Source organism: Podarcis melisellensis (assembly GCF_964234715.1).
Source record: "Podarcis melisellensis genome assembly, chromosome: 7".
Classification (NCBI taxonomy): Eukaryota; Metazoa; Chordata; class Lepidosauria; order Squamata; family Lacertidae; genus Podarcis; species Podarcis melisellensis.
In genome coordinates, this window is record NC_138539.1 from 66,767,318 (window position 1) to 66,788,891 (window position 21,574).

The following is a 21,574-nucleotide window of genomic DNA, read 5'->3' on the forward strand; positions in this document are numbered from 1 at the left end:
AAGGAGAAGAGACGGGGGAGAAGCAGAACCTTCCCCGCCCCGCGGCCAATCGGAGGGCCGCCTCGCGAATCGCGCCCCCTCGCGCCGTGACGATTCCGTCTGACCCCGCCCCGCCTGCTGGGTCCTAAGAGGAGACCCCGGGAGAGAGAGGATTGCAGCGCTATCGAACCAGAGCTTGCATGGCTTCCGTAGATGGCAGGGTGCTGCAGCACAAAAATGTCGAACCTGGTATGTGTCTAAGTGGGTGGGTAATCCGCGCCGGCCCACCCATGAGACAAAGTGAGGCAACTGCCTCAGGCAGCAGGAGTCACAGGGGCAGCAGATTCAGCCTTTAATACTACTAATAATAACTTTTGTTTATACCCTGCCCTCGCCCACCAGAGCCGGGCTCAGGGCGGCTAACACCAATAACATTTCAATAAAAGCATAAGGGGGGGGGGAATTAAAAGACAGGTTAAAATGCAATTTAAAATGCAGCCTCGTTTTAAAAGACAAAACCATAAGGGGAGGGAAACATAAGGGTCAGACTGAGTCCAAACCAAAGGGCAGGCGGAACAGCTCTGTCTTGCAGGCTCTGCGGAAAGATGTCAAGTCCCACAGGGACCTAGTCTCTTGTGACAGCGTTCCACCAAGTTGGGGCCAGTACTGAACAGGCCCTGGCAAAGGATGCTGCTGCTGCTACTGTCATGGTGGTGGTGACAGCTGTGACTTGCTCCTTAGAGCCAGATCTGCTGTCCCCTCAGCATCCTCTCCTTTTAATTTACTTCTTTGTTTATTTGATTTATATACCACTGTTCATCACAGAATAATACTGCCTTTCGATGAATATGAGGGGCTGCTGGTCTTCTCACACCCTTAGGCAGATCTTTATCTCCTCACCCCCCCACTTGTTCCTGATGTAGAACTTCACATGCCCCTTCTTCCCAGGTGGGATGGGGGGGGGACCCCATTTGTGGTTCGCTTCGGGTGCCAAAATGTATTGGGCATGTACAGGAGTTCGCTGCAAGGGTGTTTATTCCACATCATTTTAAGAAACACAAAGAGAACGGATCAGGTCACGCCTAATAATTGCAGCAATCAGCGCCTGTGTTTTATGAAAACTGTTATCAGATTTCAGCACTAAACTCTGTGCATTGGATCTCGACAAAAAAGCCTTCCACTTAAAAGCCTGATCCTGTTTATGCTTCCTCAGATGTTTGTTAGCTTCCCATGTCCAATCCTGCTTCCTGTTTCCCTTCCTGCCCTCTGCTGGTTTCCTGTGTCTTATATTTAGATTATAAGCCTCTTTTGGAAGGGACTTGTTGAACCTGTTCTTTGTGGGGAAAACAAGGGCATATGGATGGTGCTTATAAGGATATTAACAAATTCCGTCAGGCTTTCCCCTATCTAAATCCACAGGATTACACACCCCAAGAAGTGTATCTTCGGTTTCTAACAACCAAGGTGGTCCTATCTTGTAAAGCAAATGGCTCATGATGACAAACAATAAATGCACGACCTCATAAGGAGATGTTCTTTTTTGTGTGGAAATGTTCTCTTAGTAGTACAGTCCTATATCAGCCTGTCTACCCAGAAATAATATCCAGTGAGTTTAATAGGGCTTATTCCCCATGTAGGAAAAGAATAGACTGCCAATATTATAATGCCATTTGGAATACTGTGTCCAGTTCTGGTCACCTCAACTGAAGAGGAAAGGGTGGAGATTGATAGGGAATCAATAAGGGAAAGATGGGAGGAGACTACACAGTGAAAGAGAAATGAAACTTAAAACTAAACTGCTGTGGTAAATGTGAAATGAAAGTGAAGCTCAGAGCTCAGTGCTTAGTTTGAAGTCCACAGCCAAAATCTCAGCCAACAAAAGCAAGGGAGGGGGGAGTGGATATTTGTGACTGCAGTCCTGAATATCTTCCCTTGGAAATAACTTCCATATGGGTCAACAGGACTTGTATGTTCATTTATGTATATTCCTTTACAGTGCAAGCCTGTGTATGCTCAGTAGTTGAAGTCTCATTGTGTTTAGTAGCACTTGCTACTAAGTAAGTAAGTGTGCTTAGAATTGCACTCCTATGATCACAGTGCAAATAGAAGCCAAAATGCACGCACACACCCACCCCTACTCCCAAGTAAATGTAATGTGATTTTATCCAGACAGCCTGTATATTTTCTCAGAAAACAAGCCTTACTAACAGGAAAAAAGGTTTGCATCTGAGTAAGTGGGACGCGGGTGGCGCTGTGGGTTAAACCACAGAGCCTAGGACTTGCTGATCAGAAGGTCGGCGGTTTGAATCCCCGCGATGGGGTGAGCTCCCGTTGCTCGGTCCCTTCTCCTGCCCACCTAGCAGTTCGAAAGCACATCAAAGTGCAAGTAGATAAATAGGTACCGCTCCAGCAGGAAGGTAAACGGCATTTCCGTGCGCTGCTCTGGTTTCGCCAGAAGCGGCTTAGTCATGCTGGCCACATGACCTGGAAGCTCGGCCAATAAAGCGAGATGAGCGCCGCAACCCCAGAGTCGGCTATGACTGGACCTAATAGTCAGGAGTCCCTTTACCTTTACCTAAGTGGGTACCTGATACATGTGTGTGACATCATGTGTGTTGTGTGCATGATGTCACATGGTGTGGTGGGACTTTTTTGGAGGGCATGATGGGCCCTGTCAGACTCTCCTGTGGCTGTGATGAGCCCAGTCAGGCTTTGGCACGCCATATGACATTATGCGTGCACTATATTGGGTCGCCCAGCTGGGCACTCACAGCAAAATATTTGTGGGTACCTTGGCACCCAGGGCCCCCCAGAGATGGTGCCTATGGCTCTGAGAAGTGTGAAAAGTCAGTTTAGTTCCTTCATGGTATTGGAAAGTGTGGATTAGGTAGTTTTTCATTAAAATTTGAACCACCTTTCTCCCTCATGCCTTGCAGGCAATGCCAAGAGTGCAATTGTCTTTTATTTACTAGGGAAAAGCAGTGGAAGGGGAAAGAGCGTCCACCTTTTACATGATCCAATGAGGGTTTGCAACACTCCACATTATCAGCGATGCTGCCAGGTTCCAAGATGTCCTGAGAAAGGTCTCTTCCCACCGCCACAGAGATGTTGATTGTTTACTCCTGGTGGTGGTCATGGAATTATTTGCAAAACATTGAATTGCAGTGATGTGTGACTGAAGGAAAGACACTCTGTACATACTTAGAGGCACTCACAGAGGCTTAGAGGGAAATTCAAGTACGCAACAAATAAAAGGTATAATTCAATAACAGCGAGTTGCTCAACGTGACGGCACACTTTCTCACAGTTGTCTGGGTTCTTGAAACTATTTGCAAAAGCACACACCTTTTGCTCCCATGGGTGTAATTTTGTTCCAAATAGAGCTCCAAACTCATTTGTGAAATGCATATTTGGTTTTTGAAGAGAATCGGGTGTAGGTGCTAGAAACCAGGCAGATAAGCTCTGCTAGGAAATAGTTGAGGCAGTTGAGGCCAATTGCAGTATCTAGCCGAAAGTTGTTGAGTGCAGAAAAGGCGTCTCCTGAGCTCTGCAGCAGATGAAAGAAACGGCAGATGTTCCACTAACATACATGGTTTTAAATGGTGCATGCCGGGGCCGCATTCCTGAGGTAACTGGGACACAGATGTAATCCCATTGAGGTACCAAACTCCAGCTCATCGTTATAGCTTTTGGCTTGTTAGTCATTTGCATTCATCCAGATGTCCCTGGAAATTGTATAAGTGCTTTTCATTTCTCCTCCCCAACTTAAAGAATGCTTCGAAAGATTCATGAAGTCATCTGCTTTATTAAAATGCATTTGCTCATGGGTGATTTGTTTGCTCACTGTACAGCAAACATGATAGAAGTGTATAAAATTATGACTAGTGTAGAAAAGTGTGTAGAGAGAAGTTTTTCCTCCTCCAAATAGTAGAACCTAGGGTCAGGGCTTTTTCCCCAACTAGAACTCACAGGAACTCAGTTCCGTCACACCTCAGGTGGGTGCCATTGCCATTAAAAGAGAACAAGGGAGACGTTCATGGTGAGTTCAGGCACCTCTTTTTCTAGAAAACTAGCACTGCGTAGGGTCATCGAATGCAGCTGGATGTTGAAAGAACCAAGGCAGACAAAAGAAAGTGCTTATTCGCACAGTGCATCACTTAAAAAAAAAAAAGTACCGTATTTTTTGCTCTATAAGACTCACTTTTTCCCTCCTAAAAAGTAAGGGGAAATGTGTGCGTGTCTTATGGAGCGAATGCAGGCTGCGCAGCTATCCCAGAAGCCAGAACAGCAAGAGGGATTGCTGCTTTCACTGCGCAGCGATCCCTCTTGCTGTTCTGGCTTCTGAGATTCAGAATATTTTTTTTCTTGTTTTCCTCCTCCAAAAACTAGGTGCGTCTTGTGGTCGCGAAAAATACGGTAATTCTCTCCCACAAGGTGTAGTTGTTATTGTTGGCATCTGTCTGCCTTGGGAGACAATGGAGGATTGTGCTCAGTGCATAGCACCCGCTAATCTGGATGGCTTTAAAACGGGGTTAGGCAAAGAGGATTACATTGGCTAATTTTCATGATGCCTATATGTTCCCTCCGGGATCTGAGGCAGTATGCTGGGAATCACAAGAGTGGAACGTGCTTGCATCCTTATTTGTATGCTTCCCATAGGCATCTGATTGGCCATGTTAGAACAGGATGCTGGACTAGGCAGGGGGAGGGCAATGCTTGCAGGTTTTGTTTATTACAATCAAGCAATATATAATATAAATTCTGTGAAATAAAATGTAAAAATAGATGGGTCTTTGGTCCAATCCAGCAGGGCTCTTCTTATGTTTACAGGGATTGGATGAGAAATAAAGGTGATCCACTACTGTGCACCGTTCCTGCATCAAGTGGTAATTAAAACAACAACAACAACGTTTGCTTTTCTTCTGCTGCTGAGGAGTAGATGAGCTCATACCATCTGGTGTTAAAGACAGATGAGTGCTTAGGGCTGCCTTTCTGTTTTTACAGCCTTTTACACAGAGATTTTTTTCAGAGAGAGGTCTTAAGGTGTTTTTGTGCATACAGTGAATGTGGACCAGGAACTTCTAAAAGAAAACCCGTGCCAGCCTGTCTCAGCAAAGCAAATCAAAGCACTGCTTTGCATAACCACTGAGTTCGATGCTAGACAAATCCAGCCCCCGCCCCCCAAAATCCAGTTCCAAGCGCCTTCCATTTGTTAAAGCAAAAGGTTGTAAACTGAGCAGGCAGAGACACTGTTTTCTGCACTGTGCTTTGTCCCAACCTTTCCCATAATGTTCAGATAGAGATCCCAATCTGAGCATCAACTGATCCCAACTTCTTTGACGATGATAGTTTAAAAAAGGGGGAGGGTTTTTTTTTGGACACTTTTTAATTCCTTTTTCTAACACAAAGTTTCAAAGATGCAAACTGAGAATATTTATCAGCATCTTAGTGTGAATTTCTCTTCATATACACATTTTTGTATGCAATCGTCCCCAATATATGCATTTTTATGAAGTATGCAGTTTGCGTGTTCTTTCCTGTAATATATACACAGACTTTAGCCCTAGTATATGTATTCTTGTGCCCGGAGCGTTGCATTGCAAAATTCAGATAAGCCTGAATTTCAAAGGATGGCTGTGTCTTGATTCACAGATTCTTTTAGAAAGTGAAAAGTAGGGAAGTAGGCTTTTAAATTCAAACTGAATTTAATTCCGCCCCGCCCCGTCCCCCCCATCCATGGCAGTTTACATCTGCTAAATTTAAAGATGAAGCATGAGAAGAGCTAACATTCAAAGGCAGCACTTCCATGTGCTTGGAAGTTTCATGTGGCACAAGTTTCCTGAGACATAAAAAAAATGTAGCGGTTGAGGCCCCATCTCTGCAGGTATCACTAGCTATTACTCGTTTCTGCCTCCATGCTTGTGAGAAATGCACAAGTTCACTGGAAAGATGAGGAACAGGTGGTGCTTACTTTTTTTCCATTTTTTAATGAAGAAGAAGAAGAAGAAGAAGAAGAAGAAGAAGAAGAAGAAGAAGAAGAAGAAAGGACAATGTTTTTGGCCATGTCATTGTTGTTGTTGTTTAGTTGTCCAACTCTTCGTGACCCCATGGACCAGAGCACGCCAGGCACTTCTGTCTTCCACTGCCTCCCGCAGTTTGGTCAGACTCATGTTGGTAGCTTTGAGAACACTGTCCAACCTCTGTCATCCCCTTCTCTCTTTCCCAGCATCAGGGTCTTTTCCAGGGAGTCTTCTCTTCTCATGAGGTGGCCAAAGTATTGGAGCCTCAGCTTCAGGATCTGTCCTTCCAGTGAGCACTCAGGGCTGATTTCCTTAAGAATGGAGAGGTTTGATCTTCTTGCAGTCCACGGGACTCTCAAGAGTCTCCTCCAGCACCATAATTCAAAAGCATCAATTCTTAGAAAACTGAAAATCCTTAGAATTTCACCTTCTCCTCCCCCCAAAAAGTCCCCAAATATCTCATCTCCATCATTTGCAGGGAACAGGTAGGTCAACGAAAACACACAGGGGCGATTCAGCATGCTTTTTGCATGGCGCAATGGGTCAGTGCCTTTGGCTGTTAACCAGAAGGTTGGTGGTTCAAGCCCCCGCAGGGAGGATCCCTGCATTTCAGGGGGTTGTTCTAGATGACCCTTGGTGTCCCTGCCAGCTCTACGATTCTATGAAAACAGTATTATAAACTCCTCTTCTTGAAATGTTGTGAAGCAAGGCATAGTTTCCTCTCTAATGATTATTGATAGGCTAACCATTTCTCTTCATCCCCTCTTTTCTATGAAATGCTTCTTGCACTGAGATCCATAAGGGTATCATCATATATAAGCTAGGTTTTATATCTATTCCATACTCTCAAAACTCCAAATATAACCTTGTCACACCACAGATACCCATGCCCTCAGCAAGGCATATTTTCCTTCTTCAGTACCTAATGCCGCTGTCTCATATTCACATGAATAGGAGGGAGGGATGGAGAGAGGCCAATGTCCTCCCTTTTCTTAGGACATTAAAGTGCATGGTGATGAGTCAGCTGCATCAGCTGAGAAGAAGAAGGCCAGCAGAGGGCAATGTGAGTAGTCTTGTGAGCATTTTTGCTCCTGACTGATGAGAGTCTGCAGCCAGTGGACCCAGTAAACTCTTCTCCCTGTTATGGTCAGGGCAATTTGAGTCCTGTAATATGGGCAGTTCCTTTAGGCCTGTAGTTTGAGGTTCTTGCACAGGGACTTAAGAGACTCCTCTGAATAACAGATCCTCCAATTTCCCCTATTTCCTAGGGCCGATCCTGGATTTACATAAAGCGTTCCGTAATCTGTAATCCGTAATTTACATAATCCCGTAATCTCCTGCTTAGGACATCCCTGTTTTCATCGGTGAAATGTTGGAGGGTATGGAGTTATGTGACCCACAAGCCAAGGAGATAAGTAAATATACAACTTTTAGAAGACATCTGAAGGCAGCCCTGTACAGGGAGGTTTTTAAATGTTTAATGTTTCATTATGTTTTTATATATGTTGGAAGCCACCTGGTCTAACAGGATAGTGGTGGGGATTTGATGAGTGTTGGGTGGTTTGCTAGCAGGTGAGGCTGTATGTAAGGCTGCTGAGCACCATAGCACAGCCGTGTGTGTGTGTGTGTGTGTGTGTGTGTGTGTGTATCTATATATGTATATATCTGAAAGGAAGCAGGAATAATACCTGAAGGAGCATTTCCACAGTCAACATTTAGCCTAGACACTGAGATCTAACTCCGAGGGCCTTCTGGCAGCTCCCTCACTGCGAGAAGTGAAGCTATAGGGAGCCAGCCACAGAGCCTTCTCAGTAGTGGCACCCGCCCTGTGGAACACCCTCCCATCAGATGTCAAGGAGATGACATATTTAGGGGACATTTGAAGGCAGCTCTGTATAGGGAAGCCTTTTAATGGACAATGTTTTATTATGTTTTTATATATGTTGGAAGCTACCCAGAGTGGCTGGGGCAACCCAGTCAGATGGGCAGGATATTATTATTATTGTTGTTGTTGTTGTTGTTGTTGAACAGGACATCCCTATCTTGGAGGGTGTGGAATAAATCTCTTTTTATAAAATGTTTCCTCATTCTTGTTGATTGTTACTGGACCCAGCAACATGACACCCACAGGCATTCAGAAAAGAACTGGGGCAAGGAAAAGGCTAGTGGAAATTTAAAAATAACCAAGACTTGGGAAGAGGAGGAGTCGAAGTCAGAGCTGGTAGCCCCCTTCCTTGGTTATTTGGCGCCCAGCCCATCAAACTTGATGGAACGATATTAGCTGCAAATAAACTATGGCTGACAGTCTGTGCTAAAACGATGCTTAAAATTTTAAAATTCAGAATCCGAGGCTATGCAGCAAATGAAATATTGAGCAGTGGAGCTGTTTTGGAAAAAAAAACCATTATGTTCTGCTCAAACAAACCAGGCTGAGCTCATGGTTCTGTAAGTTTGCACCAGAAACCAGCTGAACAGAGCAGTGATTGGCAGGAGCCTGCAATAGCCCAAAGCCAACCAAGCCTAGACCCAGAGTAGCTCTTGCAAACCCCTTTAAAAACTGGATTTGCTCTTAGGGACAAGGTGGTAAATGGACATTTAAATAAGAAAACCTGTCTGAAGCATGGGGACAACTAAACCAGTGGCGTCTTTTCCATAGCCAAGGTTAACCTCAAGGTTAACCTGTTTAAGAGACGGAAGGGTCTGTCAGTTGCGGTTCTCTGAGGTCATCATTTCTCCAGTCTTAAATTCAGTTCTCCACATTTATGCAGCAATTCGTGATTTTACAAAAAAAAACCCTATAAAGATTCTTCAGCATTTTAGTGCAATCTTCTCCTAATAAACACATTTTTCTCTGCCGTTTTGACTAAGCTGCCCATTTTTGCAAGCTGTTTCTCCTGATTTTGCGCATTTTTATATGTTTCCGCACAAAGGTTTTTATTTCTATACACATTCCCCGCTAAGATATGCATTTTTGTAAACATTTGGTTAGAGAACTGAAGTGCGCCATTTAGGTAAGTGCGGATTTTGAAAGACGGCTGTGTTTTGGTTCTCCTATTGTTCCGGAAAGTGCAAATTTGATTAATTCAACTTTAAAAGCAAACTGAGCCCAATTTCTCCCTAACAGCCGGTCTATCGTTCTAACAAAATGCAAGACTAGAAATGTTTGGCGATATGTACAAGATGCTCAGGAGCTTATTTCCTGAGGCATTTGGGGCATTTGGAACAGCAGCAATGCCTCTTGCGCCTGAATCCTGAAATATTCAGCTTGCTGTGAGAGACGTACCCTATAGCACCAAAGCGTACTGAAGTTTCCTGCTTCCTTTTATAGCAGAGGGATCGTCATCCAGAAAAGACCCTGCTTCTCATCTGTCAGCCGCAGCGTTCTGACGGCGACAACGAATAGAAGATTGCTACCCAGGTGCTATTTGCTAGAACACATTCAGTCACCGTGTCCTTTTGACCAAACGCCAGAAACCAGCAATTCAGGCCTTGGTTCCATCAGTGCAACGGTTGCTTTAGAAACTGCCCTGGCTTTCCCTCCTCTTGCACGGGCGGCGAGACCTCACTATAGAAAAGTTTCATGTTCTGACTCTCATGCATCTCTTCTTGAGCTATAGGCCCAGCAGTTCTCTTGTACTCTCCCACAATGCTCGGCGGTTCACCACCCACACTGTGATATGAATTCATCTCAGCACATTTTTCCTTATATTGGCGAGCGTTGCCCGCAAAGGTCTCGCAGCGGTCCACATTTTCCTCTTGCACTGGGCTGCCCAGGCTGTCGTCACTCGATCCTGGAGACATAGACCCTTCTTGGGAATTCTGACTCACGTAGACGACGATGATTTCACCTTTGAAATTCATCACTTGCCCGCTTGAAATGAATGTAGAGTTGCCATTTCCAGTCACATTTCCTAGAGAGGGTGTTGGAACAGGAGGAGGAGGAGGAGAGAGAAACACATTTTCCCATTAATATATGGGCACTGTAAGGAATTTACAGTGCAAGAGTTTACAATCGCAATCAATCAATGAAGATCCCTTTACCTTTAAAGCCCCATACAGCCTAGGACCCTGGTACCTACGGGACCGCCTCTCCTGGTATGTCCCACAGAGGAACTTACGGTCTTCAAACAAAAACATCTTGGAGGTCCCAGGCCACAGAGAGGTTAGGCTGGCCTCAACCAAAGCCAGGGCTTTTTCGGCTGTGGCTCCGATCTGGTGGAACGCTCTGTCACAAGAGACTAAGGCCCTGCGGGACTTGACATCTTTCCGCAGGGCCTGCAAGACAGAGCTGTTCCACCAGGCCTTTGGCCAGGGCACAGCCTGACTCCCTCCTTTGGCAATCTTCACAGAACTCTAGCCCAATGGTTGCCATCAATTTGATTTGAATTAATTTTATAATGAAATGATTTTAGAATGTTGTATTATTTTATTGTTGTTAGCCACCCTGAGCCCGGCTTCGGCTGGGGAGGGCGGGATATAAATAAATTATTATTATTATTATTATTATTATTATTATTATTATTATTATTATCCAAAGTAACAGATGCAGAAGGAGAATGCTATGGACAGGCCACTGCAGCTAAAATGCTGTTTTTATAAGGGAAAACTCAAGTTTCAGGAAAACCTCTAATTCAGATGGCAACTGTACAGCTCCCGCAGATCAATGATAACAGCCTTTGCAACTGATACTGACAGAGTGGTTTACGCTGCACCAGAACAAGCAGTGACCTGTGCTATTGAAACCAAAAGTTTTCATTTAGTGTTGATCCATTAGACCAGATGTTTATATGGCAAGTGATAAGTTTAAAGGGCAGTGATAAATGTCTGATACAGAAAAAAATCAAGAGGGAGGGGGAAGCTTTGGGTACCCCACTCCTGGTCTAGAGGCTTCAGACTTCTGCAATCTTCACTTTGTATATTAAGGCAGGGGTGGAAAAGCTGTGGCTTTTTCCAGATGTTATTGGACTACAACTCACATCAGCCAGCGTAATCTATGGTCAGCAATGATAGGCGCTATAGTCTAGTGACATCTGGCGTGCCACAGGGTTCCCACCCCTGATTTAGAGGAACAGAGGGGGCAGAGAGGCTACAGGTTTCTATGAGCCATGCTCCTGTACAGAGCATCTTTAAGATGCTAAGGATCATGGGAGATGTCAATCCACTTTACCAGATGCATCACACATGTGTAGAGGGATCCAAGGTCAGGTCCCCAGAAGCCTGCATGCTTCATGCCACAAATGAGGTCCTTCCAGCTGTTCGTTTCTAGCCTTTGATAAACAACACAAAGTGGTAGGAGAACTAACTAAAACGAATCTTGCACCAGACGTGAGCTATAGATTGCGGTACCTGATCAGAAATGAATCCATGGATAATTTCTGTCTCTAATAGTTAGGGTCAGAGTTTATGAAGAGATTTGTACCAAAGGTACAGGACCGCTGGATGGTTAAGTCCAGTCAAAGGCGACTATGGGGTTGTGGTGTTCATTTCACTTTCAGGCCAAAGGAGCTGGTGTTTGTCCACAGACAGCTTTCTGGGTCATGTGGCCAGCATGACTAAACCGTTTCTGGCGCAACGGGACACAGTGACGGAAACCAGAGTGCATGGAAATGCTGTTTACCTTCCCGTTGCAGTGGTACCTATTTATCTACTCGCACTGGCATGCTTTCGAACTGCTAGGTTGGCAGGAGCTGGGACCGAACAATGGGTGCTCACCCTGTTGTGGGGATTTGAACCACCAGCAGGGCAAATTTTTTAAAGCTACAACCTCTGAAAGCAGTGGGACTTACTTCCAGGTAAATGTATGTAAACTGTTTTGGATCCTAGAACTCATTTTTAATCCACTGCATCATAGGATAACTGTCAAGACATATAATGTACCAAACGATGTTATGGTTGTTTTTCAAGAGTTCACATACAGAACAAAAAAAAACCCAACAACTGTGACTAATGCTTTCATCTGGTGAGCTGAAAATCTCAGTTTGTAATTGCTAAAAGGATTTTCTTTTTATTCCTTCTCCACCACCACCACCACCATAACATTTGGCCTGCCAGCTAGCTAGCCAGGGCTGTAGAGTGCCAGAAAATGGGTGGAGAGAAACCACTGGAACCAGCATGTGACCGTGCTGGGTCTAGACCATTTCCAGAATCTCAGGAAAAAACAAAAGTTCCTGGCTCATTCATATCATCCTTAAATTAACTGCAAGATTAATAAGCAGGGCAAGCCTTACTCTAGGCCACTCCAGACTGTCAATGTTTTTGTAGAAGGGATTCAAGTGTGTATCGGAACTTTAGATTTGCACCATTAAAGTGGATTAAAGGGCTCTGTCACCCCAGGGCAACAAATCAAACAAAACAAAAGCCGGATGCTTTTCATCTTGGAAAGCGATAGGGAAACACACTGAAAAGTGTGGAACGAATGATGAACAGGAAGCCCTGTAAACACCCTGCAAGCAAATCAGAACAAATGCTCATTGTCATATAACCCCCCTGTAAACAAACTGGAACAAATGCTCAATAAAGGCCTGGCATGATCTAACTATTGCATAAGCTTTGTGTAAGCAAATCAAGATGAATAAATGAACAGCTCCTCTGTGGGAGCCTTGTGAAGCATCATAAAAGTATTGGCATTGGATGACATATCCCAGTTGGGTTCCATTTTGTTGCCTCCAGCTTCCATTTCTGTACGGCATTTAAACAAAAAAATAGAGCCAAGGACAAGCGCCATTTTGAAACTTCAGAGCTGAACATATCTAAGGCTCCTACTGCACAGCCTTCATGTGATTTGTCTCCCTCCTGTTATGCACTGAATTTCACATTTATCGGCAAACTAAGTTAGGAGTAGGAGCGAGAGAAAATGTATGTGAGCATAGCATCTGGGTCAAAGTCAGATCCCATAGAATTAAAATGGATCCCCCTGATTTTGTATGCAATAGCCTGAGTCTCAGAACGTGGGGTCTCAGAAAACAACACAATAACATAATCAGTTAAAATCTTACATTGGTAAACTGCATAAAATCACAGATCTGGTGCTTGCTAGAACCACAAAATCATCAACCTACACTATGGATAGTCATAGGATTATAGGAGATTTACATAGGAATGGTAATTAAACCCGCCAGCAATTCACAGATCTGGGCACTCAGAGAGGAAACCTATCATTTGATGGTGGCTTTGAATGGTTCTCTTGTAAAAATCATCAGAATCCTTAAGAATCTGTATCAGATCCATGTTTTCCCCCCCACTATGGCAACACTGAAAGACACCAGAGCTTTGATTTTTACAGTTCAGTCAGTAAAGAAAAATACGATCTCTGATTTGATGAGAGTTGGGCAGGAACCTGTGAAATAAAATTGCAGTTTCAATAGGATCCATTTTACTGGATCTGATGTGTGTTTGTGTGCATACGTGCATATATTCTCTCTCTCTGGCACTCCATTCTTGCTCTCTCTTGACCTTTAGGGCATCCCAGATTGCTCTGCTTTCCCTCTCACCCTCCCCATTCCTCTCCCCTTTCTGTTTGGTTGTTCAGGTGCTGATCTCAGTCTTGAAAAGCACACTGCGCTGAAAAAGGAAGTGAGGCACTCTTCCCATTTCCTCTTTCCTCTTTATGTGCCTTTCAAGGCTCAGATCAGTAGCCTCGAAAAGCATAATGGTGAAAGAGGAAGTGAGAAACATGTTGCTCTTTCCAACTTCCTCCTTTGCTCTACGTACTTTTTCAAGAGGAAAAATGGCAACGCACATATCTAAAGGGGCAGTGAGGGTGGCACAAAGGCTCTGGGGGTGCCAGGGGAAGTTCCCAAGGATGCCAATATGTTCATGGGCACAATGCTGGCCACTCCTGCTTTAAATTTTCTTTACACCAGAAAAAGAGGAAGATTTTACCCTTCAGTCAAGGGACTGCTGTGGGGCAGGAATTCTAATAATAATGGGATGCAGGACTTTTATGGACTGGATCACTCCATACCTTAATCCCCATTTTTCATCTTTCAAATGAATATTCCAAAAAAGAGTGTCTGTCTTAAATGGTCCCAATTCATGATTCTTGTTTAGTTGCCATAAATATGATCTGTGCAGAAAATTTTGAGAAACATATGGGAGGAAAAACCAAGAGCAGATTAGCTGCCTGGGGCCTAAGGGGATTTGTTAATATTTGGATGTTACTTTCCAGTAGCCTACACATATTTCAAAGCTGCCCCGTGTCCGTCATGAATTAGAACGCAATGATGTCTTTGCCTGGTCACTTCAAACATCTGTCTAGCCCGCCACATGTCTCCTACAGAGCTTTGCAAGTTGATGACCCAGGTAGGTACATGACACTGTGATGGCCACTGTGATGGCCTGGGATTCGGACTCAGATGCTGAACCTGAGGATCCCAGCCTGCACAGGATTCCCCGCCTCCAGAACCAGCTGAGCCAGGGCTGGGGCTTGAGCCTGAAGGGTCCACACCTGTGCTGGATCCTCAGGTGCAGGCACCAGCTGAGTCTGCTCTGGCCCCTGAGGTGATGGAGGACCTATTGCCTGCAGGTGCTCCACTCTCAGCCCCGTCAGGGGAAGCTGAGGTTGCCTCTGGGTCCGGTAACCCTCCAGCCTCTCATGAGCTACAGAGGCTCAGGGCAGAGAGGCGGAGGGAACTAAGTTCCCGCAGGAGGAGTGCTCGTCTTCAGGCCAGGAGAGGTGAGTCACCAGAGGATCGGGGCCACCCTATGCCTCGTGGCAGATAAAAGCCGGCCAGCCCCAGTCCCAAGTTGCGGGAGCAACACTGTTGGTTGGTAGTTCCTGTCTGAACACTGCCCTGCTTTTCTGCCAGAGCTCCTGACCCGCCCTGGCTCCCAGCTTGCATGCCTGTTCCTGACTACACCTGACTCACTGCCCTGCACCCAGCTTCAGCTACTACAGACTGCCTCCACGTTGCACCTTGACCACGGACCGGACTTGGACCTCGCCTCTTGGGTAACCCATGGGACCAGCACAGCCACCTTCCGTTGTACACCTGATTTCACAGATGAGATTCAAATGCTGATGCTACATGATACACACCCAGCCTAAAGATTGCCATGCAAGCAACATGCATGTTGTTGTAGGCTTACCAGATGCTGCTGGGGGATCTGAAGTGCTGCCGTTTGACGACTCAGGAGCTTGTTTTGCATTATGGTCCTTTGTGCCGTTTCCGTCAGATGGATCACTTCTGACACCATTGTTGCTTGCCGAACCACACTGATCCACAGAGGGAGAGTCCAAGCAACAGGTGCACAGTGGAAAAGGCCCACTTTCTTTTAAAGAATGCATGGTGTTGCCAGCTTTGCTGGAAGATTCTCTGCAGGACACACAACAGGCAGCACACCTCATTTCCTTGGGCACTGAGAGGGAGACACCTATGCCTCGGTTATCAGCATCTCCCATGCTACTGCAGGCGGATTGATGAAAAGAGTTCTGCAGGCATTGGTGTGAGGGGGCATGAACAGGGTCCATTCCACATGAAGGATCTGAGCAGCAGCAGTTTGCCGAATCTATCAAACTCTCAGTCCCCGTGAAGCACTGACTCAAGCTGTCATTCTCTCCCACTTCCAGTGGCTCTGAGAATGGCGACACAGGCTTGCTTTCAGGTCTACTCAGTAAAGGGAAATAGCAAGGCCCCTGGGTCGTTCTGTCCGTATACTCATCTTCTGTGGGTATCTGCCTAAACTGGTCATCTTCAGGCACAGCTGTGGGAGGCAGCGTTGGGAAATCGTCTCCCAATTCACAGCGGATTGCATCAGGGCTTGCTTTCCTGTTCAGGATGTCTCCATGTGGGTAACACGCATCCTCCGAAAAAGAATATTCGTCAAGGTCCAGCAAATATGTGCCCCCCAATAGCCGAAGTCCAGCCGGGCTTGCCACGCTTCTGTTCACAAATGTACCATGAGGAGAGTCCTGTGTAGAATCCAAAGGGAAAAAGCACTTAAAAAATAGGAAGATTTACAATGCAACCATAACTATTCTGGCCTTTCCTCCAACAGCCTTAACATGCTTCTTCAACAAGGGAGGGGGACAGGTTCTCTCGCCCAACACCGTGTGGGTGAATTCAGAGCAGTACAAAAGGACCTTCTCTGAATCTAAAGATATCTGTGCTTCCATAAACACTGAGGTCCCTGGCAAACCTGCTGTTTTGGCCACATAAGCAGCAGCACGAGAACATTGGAAATGAACAGCAAAGCAGTACAAGATAACTGCATTTGAACAAAGAAATACAACTTAAAATAAAGGTAAAGGTAAAGGGACCCCTGACCATTAGGTCCAGTCGTGACCGACTCTGGGGTTGTGGCGCTCATCTCGCTTTATTGGCCAAGGGAACAGGCGTACAGCTTCCAGGTCATGTGGCCAGCATTACTAAGCAGCTTCTGGTGAACCAGAAGAGCGCATGGAAACGCCATTTACCTTCCCACCAGAGTGGTACCTATTTATCTACTTGCACTTTGACGTGCTTTCGAAATGCTAGGTTGGCAGGAGCAGGGACTGAGTAACGGGAGCTCATCCCGTTGCAGGGTTTTGAACCACTGACCTTCTGATCGGCAAAGTCCTGGGCTCTGTGGTTTAACCCACACCGCCACCCGCATCCCTGCAACTTAAAATAGATAGCATGTAATCACTGGGTCACAGAGGTTTTGGACTGTGTATGGACTGTGAGCCCAAGGAAGCCATTGAGAAATCCACAGTAATAAGACTGTTAGTAATAGTGATCTTTTGCTTGTGTGGAAGCCTCAGAGCCATTGCCCAGGGCTAATCTCTGACTATCCACGACTAAATGCCAGGCGACCCTCTTTGTGGTTCTTTGTTCCTTACAATCTCGCCACCCCCCTCTTGCCCTTCCTTATGCGGCCTGGCAGCTACCAAATAGCTGCTGACAAACCTATGTCCTTAATTCACCACTTGGGTTCCCCAGCTGCCAAGGAAAGCAAAAGGGAGGCGGCGAAGCGTAACACGGTATGTACAGCCTTAAGACTTCACCTTTGTCCCTTTCATTTGCTTGCACATGTCATTAGCCCAGTACTGCAGATTTGCTGGAGGGGAAAACAAAGAAAAGAATGAATTAGATTTTTGCACGCTATAAGTGAGTCACAGATGGAACCACATACCCAAAAGCCAGCAATTCGGACTGGTTTGCTCGGATGCTTAACCCTTTAGCATGCTGGACTCCTACCAAGTTGGGGGGGATGGTTGTATCTGTGTCATTGACTCCAACCGTTTATTGATTTAACTATCACTTGAATGGTGTGGGAAGAGAGGGTACACATGTAGCAGAACCCATGCTAGCAGGGGCCACAGACTCTCAGCTTTCATTAAAAAAAGAAAAGATAAGTCAATCGTACATTTCTACAAAAAAATAATAATTGTAAACCAAAACACAGAGACAGCACTAAGGCTTTGGAGCTCAGCAGGTTACAGTACCATTGCTAAAGACACTTAATCACAGTTGCTAAGCCGTCAGAGGAAGAAATGTTGATTTGTGGCATATATCTGCATTTTGTTTTTTCAGCCAGGAGCTCAGGTTTGTGTACATTATCTTCCCCTTCCCCATTTTATATTTTCAACAGCCCTGTGAGGTAGGCTAGGCTAAGTTAATATATGTACATACTATAAGCAGAAGTTCTTGTCAATAGATAGGTGGTGGTGGTGGTGGTGTAGGGGCCCCAATCCACATACAATGTACATGGGGAAATTCTGTTGGTATTCCTGCCCATAATATCACCAGTTATCCATCATCTATCTATCTATCTATCTATCTATCTATCTATCTATCATCTATCATCTATCTATAATAACTAATCTCAAGTTCAAGTACTTTAGCCCAAATTGATTGATTTTTAGACTGTCTAGTCAATATCTATCGCAAGAGTTGGGTGCACATCAGGCAGCTGATTTCAGTAGACTGGTGCATTTAATACTGGTCAGTGTCCTTAATAGGATAAACATTAAAAAAATTACAAGGCAGCAAGTATAGGGCTGGATCCAGACCCAGTTAGTTTAAGTTTTTAAAATTAATGGGACTTAATAGTCCTGACTAACTCAAATCTCATTGGATTTCAGTGGGTCTACTACTCTCTCTCTCTCTCTCTCTCTCTCTCTCTCTCTCTCTCTCTCCCTCTCCAAATGGAATGTGTGTCTATTTGGACCATCTGTGCCAAAAATAGAACATTCTACATCCACTGTGTCTTTGTTCCATCTCATGTGCCATCTGCCTATGACTGACTTGTTAATGATCTAACTGGGTGCAAATGATTGGTTGGATCGTCTGTTGCAAGATATATCACATGAAATGACAAAGGAACAATTATATATAGCTCTGGGGAGACTAGAAAGACACACACACACAAAATCCATTAAAATAGTCTCGTTGGCTCCATTGAAAGAAATGGTGTTTCCATGAGTTATGTGCATTGCTTGGGGTCTGAGGATCAAGGATGATAGTGAAATAAACCTCCTAGAGTAGTAGCAACTTCTTGCTTCTTATGAAGAACAGACTATCTGTTCACAACAGTCCCTTAAGGTCTGCTATGTATATGTTTAATTATTGTCTAAATATTCTGCACCTTGAGTCTCAGATAGCAAATAATTGCAAGAAAACCAGGTAAAATATCTGTAAAATGGGTCTCAAATGCTAACTGGCAGGTACAGAGAGGTTGAATCCAGACCATGACCTGACCGACGTTTTAAAGAGTTCGTTATGCAGCAGGGGTCATTGTTATTTTCCAATCCATCCGAAGGATTCTTCCTGGAGCGTAGTACAAATTTACAGGGCTGGCCACAAAACCACTTTAACCAGTCTGACATGCTTTTAAGTTGACTCAGCAGCCGCACCCTCAAGTCACAACCCAGTAAAGTTGAAGCGCTTGGATTTAGGCCTATTTTGTCAAACCGAAGTTCATGGAATCAAACCAGCTCAGATTTCAGCTCATGAATTGTACGCCAATACGCAAGTTCCATGGAAGCTAAAAGTCCTGATCCAGCAACTGCTATCAAATGCACAAGCTATGATGCACAAAGGGAGTTCAAATATATATTAAAAAAAAAGTCCAGTAGAACCTTAGAGGCCTGCTAAGTTTGTTTTTGGTATAAGCTTTCATGTGCATGGACACTTCTTCAGATACCCTTGGTATAAGAAGAAGAAGAGTTTGGATTTGATATCCCGCTTTATCACTACCCAAAGGAGTCTCAAAGCGGCTAACATTCTCCTTTCCCTTCCTCCCCCACAACAAACACTCTGTGAGGTGAGTGAGGCTGAGAGACTTCAGAGAAGTGTGACTGGCCCAAGGTCACCCAGCAGCTGCACGTGGAGGAGCAGAGACGCGAACCCGGTTCACCAGATTACAAGACTACCGCTCTTAACCACTACACCACACTGGCTCCCATAAGCTTTCGTGTGCATGCACACTTCTTCAGTTAAGGTCATCTCATTCTTTTCAGTGAAGAAAGCAGACCTACATGTACAAAGGAACGTACAGGCCAGTGTGCTCCCTCCTTAGAAATAGGCAGAGATGCTCGTGTGCATGGCAATCTCTTGTGTACAATTAAGTGCACACACTGCTCAGGATCTAGGATGAAAATTGTATGAGTAGCAGCTCTTACATGGAAGTGCCGTTCCACAACTCCAGTTAATTTCAATGGGTTTACACAGGGGAACTTCCAGCTGGATTGTGCCTGCGGTGTATGAGCATATGTTGCATTCTGAGTATGTCTAAACAAATGGTTTATGGGTGGGATTTCATGTATGAGAGTTCTGTGTTTCAGATCCAAAATGTATTATTTGCGAAAGTTGCAACGTATTCGCTAAAACGAAAAGCACACTAAAGATCGGTTTAAAAGATTAATGTGGTGATTTATATACTAGCTTTTATGAAGGCAAATGAGGAGGCTGAAATAGGAAGTGCACAGAGAACTCATGGCTTTCGCAACAGATCGAGAAAGACATAGTTAAATCCTACGTACCTGTCAGTGCTTTCCCTTTATTGCGATAGAGTATTGCAAAGATGGCAATGCCAACCAAGGCAATGAGGAGTGGAATAATCAGTATATAAAATAATGTGTTGGTTTCTGAAAAAAAAGGACAAATAGGTGTCAGAGCATTTTGTATATTCAGGTAGGAATGTATTCCTGGAATTTGCCATTTTTGTTATTCAAAATATCCCTTTAAAGCACCGATTGTGTTATGACAGAAATCCAGCAACATGGAAGAATAACTGGAACATTTATTCCAATTATTCCTGTTAATTTCAGTGACCCGGTTCATATGGCAAAGTGTGAACACATGAGCATGCAGGTACAGTGGTACCTCGGGTCACATACACTTCAGGTTACAGACTCCACTAACCCAGAAATAGTACCTCGGGTTAAGAACTTTGCTTCAGGATGAGAACAGAAATTGTGCTCCCCAGTGCGGCGGCAGTGAGAGGCCCCATTAGCTAAAGTGGTGCTTCAGGTTAAGTACAGTTTCAGGTTAAGGACGGACCTCCGGAACGAATTAAGTACTTAACCCGAGGTACCACTGTACTTGGAATTGCAGTTGCTTTCATTCCCCCCCCCCCATTCCTGCTGCTGCTGTGCTACCCACAGCTAAACCATGGTTTGTCTTTGTCTTATGTTTGACCCCAGATTCATGGTTTGTCTCCCTGAGAGAAAGCATGAGTGGTAAACCAAGAAATAGCATTGGCTATGGCTTGTGGTTTATCTGGAGCCTCGATTAAGATGCAAAGCTAAGCCAAACCATAGCTGAGCTCTGGGTAGCACAGCAGCAGCACCAAGGGAAGAGCAACATAATCATGATTTCTACAGCAGCCATAATCCATGTTTTTAACGGTTGATGTCATATTATGTTTTCATATGTGCTGGAAGCTGGCCAGAGGAGCTGGAACAACCTGGCCAAATGGACGGGGTATAAATAGTGCAATGATTGTGATGATTGTCAGGGAACTGCCATCAGCTCAGAGGCGAGAGGTGGAAGAGCAGTTGTGTTACAGGGAGCCTCCGAAGATCGTGAGAAGCAGCTCTTCCTCTGCAGAGGAGGGAAGCCACGCCTCCAGTGGGGAAGGGATGCAGGAGTTGGAGGATGCAAGAGAGAGCTGCAACACCAAGCCTGAGCAAAGCAAGGGGGAGGCAAACCCCCCTTTGCCCACGCCCTATCTGCGCGGTCGGTTTACGCGCAGAGAGGGGAGGCGTAGGATGGGGGTCAAAAGACTGCTCTGCTGGGGAAGGTATAAGGACCGCCCACTCCCAGATTCTGCTAGCGACTAAGCAGACATGGAATTGAGATGTTCTGCACTGTGTATGTTTTGCACAGATAATAGTCTTGAAAAGACCAGTGGGGGTCTTGCCTGTTCGCTCTCGAGCAACCACACTGGCACACCTAACAACAATGATGAATTTCCATCCCTTAAAAGTGTCTTACTAGAAGAATGATGGGAAACTAGTTGGGAGTCAGGGATGGCAGGGGCGTAGCGTGGGGGGTGCAGAGGGGGCCGGCCGCACCGGGCGCAACATCTGGGGGGGGGGGGCGCACTCGCACTGTGGAAGAGACTCGAGAGCTAAAATCCACGGGTTAGGG

At 45.2% G+C, this 21,574-nt stretch overlaps 1 protein-coding gene across 1 annotated transcript in view; it reads right to left on the reverse strand.

Annotated features, from left to right (window-relative positions):
• Positions 1-8,744: 8,744 nt before the first annotated feature.
• Positions 8,745-21,574, reverse strand: part of TNFRSF11A (TNF receptor superfamily member 11a) — a 38,425-nt gene continuing 25,595 nt past the window's right edge. Inside the window, exons 7-10 of the mRNA XM_081918213.1 lie at positions 19,963-20,067; positions 16,984-17,036; positions 15,087-15,909; positions 8,745-9,910 (exon numbers count right to left, since the gene is read on the reverse strand). Coding sequence (XP_081774339.1) covers positions 9,498-9,910; positions 15,087-15,909; positions 16,984-17,036; positions 19,963-20,067 — 1,394 coding nt within the window. The 3' untranslated portion in view covers positions 8,745-9,497. The remainder of the gene's footprint in view (positions 9,911-15,086; positions 15,910-16,983; positions 17,037-19,962; positions 20,068-21,574) is intronic.